Source organism: Ammodytes marinus, assembly GCF_949987685.1.
Source record: "Ammodytes marinus genome assembly, chromosome: 12".
Taxonomy (NCBI): domain Eukaryota; kingdom Metazoa; phylum Chordata; class Actinopteri; order Uranoscopiformes; family Ammodytidae; genus Ammodytes; species Ammodytes marinus.
In genome coordinates, this window is record NC_137216.1 from 27,142,142 (window position 1) to 27,154,510 (window position 12,369).

Below are 12,369 nucleotides of genomic sequence, written 5' to 3' on the forward strand. Positions count from 1 at the left end.
TTGTAATTGCAGCTCTTGTGACCACTGCAAATGTTTCTTAAATTGGCAGCTTCATAAATACTAAAATAAATATTAAAATAAAGATAAGGACATCACTCAAAGTTGACACATTGAATGAATTGCCACACACACATTTCGGGCCAGACACCCTTCCTTAGCGTGAATTGGCAATCTCTATATACATGGCAATATTTGATTTGGAATTGGGAGACACCTTTTCAGTAGTCTCTTATATAGTATGTCCGAAAATGTTTAATTATTTTTCCAGAGCTGTATTTTGTCCATCAAAAACAGGGAAATAGTTGTCAGACCTTCTTCATCATGACTGTGTGTCTGTGGTCTGATCTGATTGGACTGATAGTAGAAATACAGAACTGTTCAAGCTGAAAACTAGGTGTTTACGTATGACCCCATCTCACACAGAGACAAAGTGATTGAAGTTGGTTTCATTGTTTTTGAATTCATTTCATTGTGTTACATTCTAATGTTCAAATGTTTTTTGGGGGGGTTTTCATATAAGCCTGTGCGCCGCAACCACATGTACTTTTTATGTTTTTTTTATATGTATTGTTATATTGTATTTGAACTAAACAAAGGTAAATGTTTTCGTGCATATGTTTGCTATACAGCTTGTGAAACCCTGCTTCCTCTTTCCACTTGACTCCCCTGTTGACTGTCTGGAAAATCTAACAAACCTCAAATGAATGATTGAGGCTGCAGTTGTTGTTCACTAGCTTGACAACACTCACACATGTCAGCATGAGTCATTAGCAGTCCAGAGCAACAACACTACAACAACTCCACAGGGTCTGTAGCCGGGACTATGACGTCTGTTTTGATTTCCTATTTGGGAAAAAAAAGAAACATGGCGACGGAACATCCTGTGTGTTCCAGCATGGGAGATGAAGTGACGTCTTTGAATTAAGGCCTTGAGGGTCTAGAAGATGTTTCCCCCTGAAAGGCCCAGAGGGGCTGAGGTCGCTCCTTATCCACATAAACAGTCCTAACCCCAGAGTGACTTCATTATTTCTATTTACGTTTATGTCACTGTGGTACAAGTCTATCTCTCTCTCTCTGTCTCTCTCTCTCTCTCTCAATGTATCTCTCTCTCTCTCTCTCTGTCTCTCTCTCTCTCTCAATTTCTCTCTCTCTCTCTCCATTCATTAAGACTTGTTCTCTATCTCTATTACTCTCTATCCTCTCCAGTGATGAGTTCCCCCGGGTGAGTGTTCTTTCTTTCCGATGCATATAGAAGAGACACATGAGTTTATTTTAATCAGTTCACTTGGGGATAAATCCTGCTGCTGGCGATGGAAACACTATAACGCTGTGTGTTAGGAAAGGTTCATTGGTCAGTTAAACAGCCTGAGGGAACTCATAGGAAGAGAAAGCTTATGAATGTGACCTCGCCATGTGAAGAAAATACTATATACTTCAATCCAATGATCGCCAGTCAGTCAGCCAGACAAGGAAGTCCCCGGACAAGGCACTGCAAAGCCCTGGGCATTTCTACAATACAATGGAGCAAAGGGTCTTGGATATTTATGTTATGGGGGGGGGGGGGGGGGGGGGAAGATTGTATGTTGTGAGTTAAATTCACAGTTAAAGATGTTGTGCATTACTATGTAACATAGGGCTGGGCAGTAAGGACCAAATCTTATGTCACGGTATATTATGTTTCCTTTAAATTGAGTGGATTACAATAACCATACTGTACTTTAATCAAATTAGATTATTTTCATCTTTTACTTGGAACTTACATTTCCATACAAAAGAGAAACTGGTGCCAAATGCCACACCAGTCTGTCTTTAGTCAGTCAGTGCAAAATAAAAATGAAAGAATCAACCAAATGTGTAGCCTACATTTTTCAATATCAAAATAATGAAAGATTTGAATTTTCCTGCACTATTTGCTCATCTTCATTTAATTTCAAAAAGTCATAACAATGAACTAGTGTGCAAATGTCTGGGAATAATTTCACTCCAGCTTCAACACAAATCATATTTTCTAGTTTGACACGTTTTAAAGTTAACATGAAACTGTCTCCACCTATAACAGCACACAGGTTAAGCCGTGAATAGACGCTAAAGATGTCAGTGTCAAGTGACAGACAGGCAGTGAAGGCACCATGGAGCTAACAGCTAGAGCCAACAGGTGAGGCTTCTTCTGTGAGGGAAGTGAAGCTGTCTTCCAGCCCATCACTCCATGCCTGGTCTTATACCAGACATGATACTCTGGATCTGCCATAACCAATCACATTCACATAACGTTTTGTCGACTCATGACGTATATCCGCCCGGAAACCACGTTGCTCGAGTCGTTTGCGCGCCGCTCAGGCTGTACACAAACAAAACCATGGAACAAACCCAGGGTTGCGTGAAGTTGCCTGTCAACGATAGCTGCAGGTTTTGTTCGTCTAATTTAAGAATTAATGGAACACTTGGAAGTTGTAAATTAATATTCGATAGTAGGGACAAAGATAATGTGTGCAGTCAACTGTCGAAGCTGGGTCTTGCCATTGACAATACGTCGTTTCGGTCGTATCGTATTTGCCGGAGATGCTGTACAACGATCACCAGGCTAATGCGCGATACAGAAGTGCTTCAGAAGTGGAAGAACGCGGAGAGAGAGATAGAGATCGAGATAGAGACAGAGACATGCCCTGGGGAAGATGACAGTTCCGCTGACGAGAGAGACAGAGAACCTACGGAAACTCCACCGTCGGAAACTCCACCGCCCGCTAAAAAGTCCAGGAAATCCACTGGAATGCCGTCGAGAAGCAGTGTGACCAAGGTAAGGAAACCAAACAAGTTGTTGTGTATCTGTCATGCTGTTTTGTCTTTGCCTTGCATTGCCTCAGATACACATCCATGTAATTGTTAACAGTGACATACCCTAGTTGAAACGAAACCTAACTAGTCTACATCAGGAATCTCCAACTTATCCCCCTGTCAGGGCTGTAAAGCTAACTGTTGCTAACATAGACATAATAAAGGATTATTTATTATCCTTTATTATGTCTATGGTTGCTAACCCTCCCCAATTCAACATGCCATAGACAACATGTGTCAAAAGCAAGGCTCGCGGGCCAAACCTGGCCCGTTTCAATTCCTGAACAGGCCCGTGCCGTGTATCAATTTAGGTGATGCAAAATACATAATTTGTTTCTCTCTTTCTCAGCCTGTGCTGTATCTGCATGTGGCTAACGCTCACGGTTAGGACAGTAGCGCAACTAACAGCTAGGAATGTCTGCTAAAAGTGCTACAAATGTCAGTTTTCTTTTCTGATGGCTGTAAATAGACCATGCTGTGAGACTAAAATAGCATGATAATATTGATGGTTGGTGGTCAAGTGTCTAAGGATGACATTATCTGGTTTCTACCTAATTGTTTCACACCCCTGCCATAGACATATGTATAGCTAGTCTGTAAAGCTAACTGTTGTTTACTCCTCCCTCCCCCCCCCATTCAACACACCATAGACCTACTCCTCTAGTTATGTAGATCTGTCATGTGAATGTGAGATTTTCAAATTTAATTTTCATGCACAATTCCCAATTGTTTTTATTTCAGGTTATGATCACCTATGACAAACAAAACGAAAACATACTGAAATGCCAATCTGACACGGCCGGCATTGTTGAGAATGTGGCAAAAAGGAAGTTTGCCAGAGCTGCCAATCTCATGTCAAGACACAGAGAGCTGAAGGAGCATTTAAAAGCCAGTATGTTGGATGTGGTGGAGGCTGACTGTGTGACCCTGTGTAAACAACAGAACCAGTTCATGCTGTGGAGGACGAGTGCTGAAGAGCTGCAATCATTCTCATTCCAGGAGTTACACGACGACCTGAAGCGACTGTCCCCGTTCCTGTTTAACATTTTATCAAAAATCACCAACGACTCTCTGCCTCACATCTGTGCTGCAGCCTCAGTGGCTCTGAGAGGGAGAGAAAACCGTCTAGCAGCCCTATCGTACTACATCAACTCTGTACTATTGAATGGTGGTGGGCCCAAAAAGGAGGTTTTCCAGCAACTGGCCAAACTGGGCATCACTACAACAAAAGACAATGCAGTTAGCAAACAGCAAGAAATGGCCAACTACTGGACGGCTCCTCTGAATCATATTGCAGATCCCCCGTCAATATCCCCCAAACACATCACTGATGATAGTTAACATCTACTTTGCATGGTCCAATGTAACACAGGATGGGTTAATGATAAGGTATGACAGGTCAAATATGTATTGACTGTGTGTCAATACTGCATCAACCAAGTTGCTGACTGAATCCAGTGCAGGCTGTATGTGAGGTGTACAGTGGATTGAATACAGTAATGTGTAGTCTTTCTGTTGTCTGCTCTGCCATGTCTAAATAACTAGCCAAGCTGTTATCCAAAGAGTGTTTTTGTTTGTAATGTTGTCGCTAGTAATACATTTCTGATGTGTGTTTCTTGCTGAGTGCCTGTGTGATTCTGGTACGTATGTAAGGGGGGGGGGGGGGGGGGGCAGACAGTAGAGACTGAAAACAGTATTTAGGGAAGAAGTCTAGTCTGGTCACAGTCAAATGAAAGTGGAATGTTTATTGTGGACAGAATGCAAGTGAAAAATAATATATATATTTTTTTTATATAATTGAAAATCTTACATAGTACAGCTTTAAGGTTGGATTGAGGAATGTTGGTGATATGAAGCTACAGACAAATATGTTTTTTTATAATGTCACACTAGAGTCAGCAGCCAGAGCAGCCCTGGTCGGCTGCATAGGAGCTCTGAGCTAAATGTTAACAGCATGGCAGCTGTCCAGGGTGCTGATTCTGCAGCCGTCCTGGGGATTCACTGACATTTTGCACCAGTGGGTTGGATCCTGCTGGCGGGGTGTAATGGCCAGCAGTTTGCCTCCACTGATCACACTCAACATTTGCCTCACCGTTTAATTTCACACTATGTAGGTTGATGTTGCAGAGAGTTATTTTACATGTTGGGTTAGTTCAGTTGTTATTGCCCATTCTGGTAAGAAAGAAATACATATATAAAGTGTTTTGGAAGTTTGGACTTGGTTACTGTCAAACAACTTCACAGTGAGGCAATATTCATCTATCTGAAAAAAAATGTAATTGGAACCTGAAAAGTAATCAAAACGACAAATGAGTCAAGCAAACAGCTTTTAATCCCCGTTAGATCCCATCTACCTGAACATCTAACAAGCGTATAAATGAATGTTTTCAGGAGGGTTCATTAGGGAGATGAATTTGTTTTACACATTTATTCATAGCTGCATCAAAAAACAAGATCCATAAATACGGCTGTTTAAGGATAATGAAGGTAATTTGGACCCCTCTTCCCACCTATGCATATTAGCAAACAGCAACCAAGCTAATTCTCCATGAAGTAGATTGCAAATATTACACAATTAAAATAGGTCAACGCAGGCTTAGTAAAAACAAAGGCTCTGTCGTTTTTTTTTTAACGCTCTACTTTAAAAGTTCCTTCAAGCTTCAAGGTTATTTGTCCACCTTAGTAAAGAAAATGAAGTCCATGTCTCAGTTAATGAGTTGTACTTTGAGGTTAACAGCATTTGAAGGAGATGAAAGTCCACACTTCATCTATTCAAAGCATTCACAGGCAGAAGACATTTTCACAGATTTTCCTTCCTGGGCTTGAACTAATTAGTTTGTTATCAGCTTGTAGAGGACCGGCGCCTTGTTGTTTCACATCTTCATTTATTGTGGCTTTGCTCAGAACGCTTCAGCAGCAATGTGAGAACAGACCGTTATGACAACACTGGAACTAGGGTCAGACTCATATGGAAAGTAGAGGTAGCAAAAAAAAGGGAGAAAATATGTATACCTGTTAACCCTTGCTCAGGAAGAAGAGGTTGAAAAATGTTTTTACTATATGTCAACACCTACATCTGATTGTATTTCCATTTCCAGATATTTTTTTAAACATATTTTAACGATGAAGATGTCCTTTGATCCATATGTCCATAGATAGACAATGGCTGCCATTGATTGCAGTGACTAAATCATCAATGACAATGTTTGCAAGATTATAATGAAAATGGTAGAAAACAGTATATTTACAAAGAAAAATTAGACCATTTCATAAACATTTAAAAATCCCTTGTCTCTTTCAATATCCAAATCATCGCAATTTGTCTGTTGTTCCATACAGTTGCATATATAAACAAAGCAGCATTCATGCTATCACAAAGGGACCTTCAATCTTCTGCAGAGTTTTTTTATTGAGCTAAATTATCCATGGAGCTAATTTGGCTCAACATTAGGTGAGAGTGGCTGAGGGCTAGCAGTCATATCAGCAGCTGCTGGTCTCATCCCTTCAGTTCTGTACCTGGCAGAGTGATGTAACCTTTGAGCCTCTCTTGTTAAAATACCAGATAGATAGAGAGTGAGGTAGAATCAGCAAGGTCCATTTGAAAGCTTTGGTCGACTGAGGTCTGAGTCTCATTAGAGATCGCAGACACATTGGCTTTCCCTCATCCTGCACCATCTTTAAAGCTAGCAACATGCCCATTTACAGAGCCTAGGCTGTGTATTAACACCAGATTGATTTTCAGTCCACTTAAAGGGAGCGGATCGTGAGGAGATATTCTGATTTTGAAAAAAAGTGATTTTCACAACAAGCATTCTCCAGAATCAATGACTTGCACCTTTAAATAAAACCTCACATGATCAGAACAAAGCAGTGGGGAGCGGTAGGGGCTGAAATACTCTGCACTATAGTGTATTTAATACACAGGCCGGTCGTTCCAGGTTTTAATGGTTGCCAAGTTTCAGAGGATGAGATGTTGTATAAATTATAATATCTGAAATGAGGAGAGCGATCTCTTTTCTCTCTCTCTTGTGAGTGGCTTACAAAGGGTAGCTGCAGGTCATGTTGGTAATATCCATACATAATGTCTGGTCTGCCCAGCGCACAGCAGTTTGATTTCCCTTTGCAGACATAATGAGATGGGCTCTGACAGTGTGTTAAAGAAGCTGCAAGCTGTTTATCATGAGATTTGAACAAGTCTGGCACCGGATAACACTTAAAGGACAAGTGTAATTGAAAGTCACTCTGTACATGTCACTGTAAATTTTTTTGGCAGTAATTGGATTTTGTTACAATGTTGTTAAAAATGATTTTAAAAAATGCAACACATTTGCCAGATGGTTTATTAAAGACATTCAGTTACTGGTCAGCAAAGCTTCAGCAGATTGGGCCGCTGATTAAAGTCCTACACCCACCAGGGTCCCCTTACACTGGGCACTGTTTGATAGATTTCAGCCCACCATAATAAAAGGAAGAAATATTGCTTGTATTATACAGTGTAATTTGTTCAAGCAATTTCTATTAAATGAAAGTGAATTACTGTTATTAAAAGTTTGTCCATTCCGTGCCACTGTAGAAACATGGCGATGTGACATGGTGGCACACCCTGCTGCTCCTATGACTCATGATAGGATAATTAAAAAAAAACTTTTAACTTATTTAAACATACTTATGAATATAATATTCCATCTATACTAAGTCAGTTCTGGAAAACGCCAATTACCTTTACACACTGCACCTTAAAAAAGGCTAAGTAGTGTTCACAGCAGTAAACAATACTCAAAGAAAAGTAAATAGTGTTGTTTGTACTCTTTTCAGTATTAATTAAAAAACTTTTTTGTGTTGGTGACACTAACATAATGTAAGATTCTGACCTCTCTCGGAACGTTTCACTTCATGATATTTTCATCTGTAATTCCATCCAGCAGATAATTCATTTTCAGAAGAAAAGATGGAGGAGAGCTATTCATTAAAAACAACACTCTAGTCATTATAATCACCCTCACTTCTCTGTGCTCTTTTAATTTCAACACTATGGAAGAAAGAAAATAGACCACTTTGGAGCAGCAGCGTACCAGTGGGAAACCACGCACTCTGCTAATTGGACTGCCAAGTCGAAAAAGTCACAGAAAAAACAATTTAATATGTTGTCAGCAGACTTTGACATAACTAGGGCAGACATAATAAATAATTAATGACATTCGCTAACACAAGGCTATTTGCTAAGACCTTGAGTCCACGTACCAACTGGCATAACACGTTCTGACATTACGTGGAGGGATTAAATGACAGTATGATAATTGCGTTGACACCAGACACCTCCCACACCTTTAAATGTGTCAGAAAAAAAAAACGTGTGATGATGTGTTATCTGAACCTGAGCTGCAATGTCAGCCATGGTTCACGGAGAACAGCGTTTAAAAAATAGATTAGGGGAGAACGGGGTAAGTAGGCACACTTTTTACTCTAGTGAGAATTGCTTATCACCTAAACATCTTTCAATAGTCATTCCTACATTAAATCGAAGCTTAAGGTGTTGGCTTGAAATATGTACCCCTCACTTTTTCTATCTTATTGTAATAAAGAAGAAAATAATCATCAAAGACACCCTTACACATTGTGACAACCAACCCCTTCATGGGGTTGGTTGTCAAACACTATGGGGTTGTTTGTCACAATGTTATCTTAATGGGAATAATCAATAATTAAAAAGAAGGCAAGAAAGTAGAACTCAATTTGAAAGTTTAATTGCATTGTCAAGTTGAAAAATAGGCCTACATAACTTACTGTAGCCTTGGCAGCTGGTCTAGTTTGGGATGCACTGGGTTGTTTTGAGGTTGTTGCCCTTTTTGCTAGCTGCCTTTTCCTGCTCTATTCTTTCCTTCTCTGGGGTGTCAGTGAGGATACAGCTTGACAATTTATTTCGTTATTGGGTTCCTTTTCTGGCTGCAGCCTTGAGATAACATGTGACAACCAACCCCCCAAAAAATGTGACGACCAACCCCAACTTGAATTTCTTGCTAGCATCAAGGCCAACAACCATCTGACAACTAATTTGCTTGCTAACCACAATCTAAAATATAGTTTACCCTTCACACTTTGTATGGGTAACAAGTGTTTTGTTATAAACCCATTGTGTAAAAGCCTAGAAGAGAAATACTGAGGAGCTAAATATTTCAATTTGACATGAAAAACACAAACGGTCGTCTCACCTCAAATTCAGCAGTCTAACTCCAAGGAAGACTATGTAGGTGATCTCTGATCCCAATTCTGGATATTTACATACCAAAATTTCATAGACAGTGCCTTCTGGTTCCGAGATATAACGATTGTGACAACCAACCCGTGTGACAAATTACCCCGTTCTCCCCTACTGTATAGCTCATGTAACTCGCATGCAAAAAAGTGACTTCCACACCTTTATGCTTTGTTTCCACACATCCCAAACATATAGAACTGCTGTCATGATCATAAATAAACTTATAATTCAGCTTAGTTTCATGTGTAAGCAGCATACAGTGTGTGGACTCACCCCCACTCCGTCCTCATGCCTGTACTGTTTCCATGCGCGGCCCGTGTCGCTGTAGAGCAGAAGGTAACTGCTGACCCAGTCCCAGCTGTCATAGCGACCCTGTGTGGCCACGGCCGTCACCTCCATCTGCTCCCTGAGGTCCACCTGTAACCATGGCTCCTGGTCCGTCACCATGGGAGACCAGCCACCAGCTCCTATGGGGGAGGTGGAGGGGGGGGGGGGATAAGTTAAATTAAGTTAAGTTGCTTTATTTGTCCATTAACAAAAGATTATCCATTCTCAAGTTACCACACTTCAGAGGGGGTCAGAGCGCAGGGTCAGCCATAGTACAGCCGCCCCTGGAGCAGTTTTGAGGTGACAGTAAGTGCCTTGCTCAAGGTCACAATGGTAGAGATGGTGGACACCGTAGATGTAATACCAGCCAGTCACCACTAGTTTTGCAAATAACACCCTGGGATCAAACCAGAGACCTCATGGTAACTGCTCGGCCCCTCTTTCCTCTAGGCCATCCTACCACCCCCACACCCATTCAGGCGGAAAGGGGAACTGATTAAACATCAATACTGTCCATGAACAGTGGATTGTTGTGGTTACTGCTCGGTTGCCTCTGGGCTCAAGAACTCCTAAAGTCCTGATGTGGTCACAGCCAGTGTTTGTACATGAAAGGCTTGGAGGTGAAATCAGTGAATATCACGATCCCTCTACGTGTCCCTACTACTGTGTGTGTACTTAAAAAATCAAGTGTTAATAATACCCTGCCAGCCTAGGCTCTGTAAACGGGTATGTACACAAAGGGTACTTTATGTAAAGAAAGGGTGCCCACCAGCTAGCAACATGCCTGTTCACACCCTGTGTATTAACACTGTTTTGTTTTCAGTGCACACTGTATAGACAGGTAGTGGATCATGAGGAAATATTCACTGGTTTTGACAAAAAACATTCTTGATAATTCCTGACTGCACCTTTAAGTGTCAACAGCTTGAAAACAATATACGGTGTGTCAGTCTTTTGTCTTTCTGGAAAACTGAAACATGAAAGTCCTTCTTCTATTACACCTGCTAGTCAGACTCACAAACCCTTTTATTAAACCTGAAAATGATTGTGTTGTTAGTATTCAGCGACTGTAGCTCTATTCAGGTTGTGATGGCGTATATGAAGTGTGTCTAAAGCTCCTGGGAGCTGGAGCTGTTGAGTGATTTTTATTCAACAGCTTTTTCCTTTTAGCTGAGAGGCTCTAAGACTTATCAGAGGAGGGACTGAGACCAAAGGAGCAAGAGATGAGGACATGACAGGTGTACAATACGCAAGTAAATCACAGGGTTCCCTTTACCTTATAGTAGTGATTTGACATATTCATCTTTCGTTTGTATATTCACTGCAGTTATGATATTTGCTTATGGGCAGTAGACTCCTTTTGCAGTTATGGGGTGGGTCCAAGGGCTGCTATAACCCTGCTATAACCCTGCTATACCCTGCTATAATGCAGTGAATGTGCTCACTATATTCAAAATAAACCAGAGATTGTTTCAGAACTTTCTTATTTTCCAATTCATTTAACAAAGTGACTTTCTTTGCCATATAACAGTATTCTTTTTCATTTATCTTGAATTATGAATAAAAGTAATTTTCCTCATTTTCAGTCTTTCTTGTGACTCACCAGAGATCTGAATAATTTCAACTTGTCCCAAAGACCACTCCATAATTTAACTCAGAAATAATTTAACAGAACTGAAACACAGTCTGTATTTTACATTGTTTCTCACTCTACATGTTTCAAAAATAGACAAACCCTTTTAAATGATAATGTCCTTCTCATGATTTAAAAACAATATTGGATACAAACAGGGATGTATGAGTTTGAATGTAACTGTGAAACTAATTTTAGTTCAGTGTACTAGTAGTGACTTACAGCCACCTCTTCAACATAATGAAACGTGTCTCCTCTGAATTGCAGCAGGTTGCAAACTCAGCAGGTCCTTAAACCTAATAGCTCACATGTGGTCTCCTTAAAACAAACCATATGACCATTAACCAAATGGTTCCTATGAGGATTAGAGCGTATGCTACCTCCCTGGTTTAAATTAAAGGTGGAGTCAGGGATACTGGATAATGTTTGTTGTCAAAATCACTTTTTGTCAAACTCAGTGAATATCTCCTCACAAATCCTCTACCTGTCTGTACTGTGTGTGCTGAAAAAAAATCCAGTGCTAATAAACAGCCTAGGCTCTTTAAAGAGGCATGTTGCTATAACTACGGTGGGACCCATTTATACGCCAATTAACAGAGCCTATGCTGTAAATTAACACCATTTTTTTTCAGGGCACACACAATAGGTAGCGGATCGTGAGGAGATATTCACTGATTTTGACAAAAAGTGATTTTGGCAACAGCTGCTCTCCAGAATGACTGACTCCACCTTTAAACATTCATACAACATGGCCTCCATGCACTAACATCCTCTCTCTGCCCTCACCGTCTCTTCTGTTGAGCTTGGCGTTGTGAGCAGCGTAGCCGACTGAGGACTGGGTGGAGCTCTGGAACGATGACTGGGCTAATGTGGAGACCAGAGGACCGTTGCAATTATCTGTGAGAGAACAAAAACAACAAACACAACAAAAACATGAATAATTCAGAAGTCATTAAACTTCAAAACAACTTTTCGTTGCATATTTTATTTCATATAATATTCCACATGCAAATCTGACTATTAGGGTGCTTTCTAAAGGAGACGTATTCTTTGGATTTTATTCAGCTGACAAAAATAAAAGAATGCCTATATGCTTGAGTAGTTAAAGATGTCGGTTCAGAGTGCATCTTTTACCTGTCAGTGGGAGAGTTTAAAAGCAAGAACGGGGGAAATAACAGGGCTGCCTCACTTATCCACTCCTCAGATACCCCAAACAGTCTATTAACCCATGTGCTGACCCTTGAAAATAGCAGAGAAAAACGCCACGACTCCTTTTGTGTGCTTGCAGGTGTGCGGGTGTGTGTGTGTGTGTGTGTGTGTG

At 40.6% G+C, this 12,369-nt stretch overlaps 2 protein-coding genes across 2 annotated transcripts in view; one reads left to right on the forward strand and one right to left on the reverse strand.

The window, feature by feature from the left end:
* LOC307259041 (contactin-associated protein-like 5) overlaps nucleotides 1-12,369 on the reverse strand; it is a gene marked incomplete at both ends in the record, with an annotated part of 84,159 nt that overhangs the window by 56,545 nt on the left and 15,245 nt on the right. The window contains 2 exons of the mRNA XM_080038764.1: nucleotides 9,362-9,555; nucleotides 11,835-11,945. Of these exons, the coding sequence (XP_079894890.1) occupies nucleotides 9,362-9,555; nucleotides 11,835-11,945 (305 nt within the window). The remainder of the gene's footprint in view (nucleotides 1-9,361; nucleotides 9,556-11,834; nucleotides 11,946-12,369) is intronic.
* LOC307259042 (uncharacterized protein) lies at nucleotides 2,356-4,395 on the forward strand. The gene is made up of 2 exons (XM_080038765.1): nucleotides 2,356-2,794; nucleotides 3,574-4,395. The coding sequence occupies exons 1-2, from the start codon at nucleotides 2,357-2,359 to the stop codon at nucleotides 4,171-4,173; spliced, it is 1,038 nt and encodes a 345-aa protein (XP_079894891.1). The 5' UTR covers nucleotide 2,356; the 3' UTR covers nucleotides 4,174-4,395.

What these genes read in the sequence shown, in the direction of transcription:
- LOC307259042 (XM_080038765.1), top strand. Translation starts at nt 2,357, where the DNA reads ATGGAACAAACCCAGGGTTGCGTGAAGTTGCCTGTCAACGATAGCTGC. An exon ending in CGAGAAGCAGTGTGACCAAG is followed by an intron (nt 2,795 to 3,573) that starts GTAAGGAAACCA and finishes TTTTTATTTCAG; the next exon opens with GTTATGATCACCTATGACAA.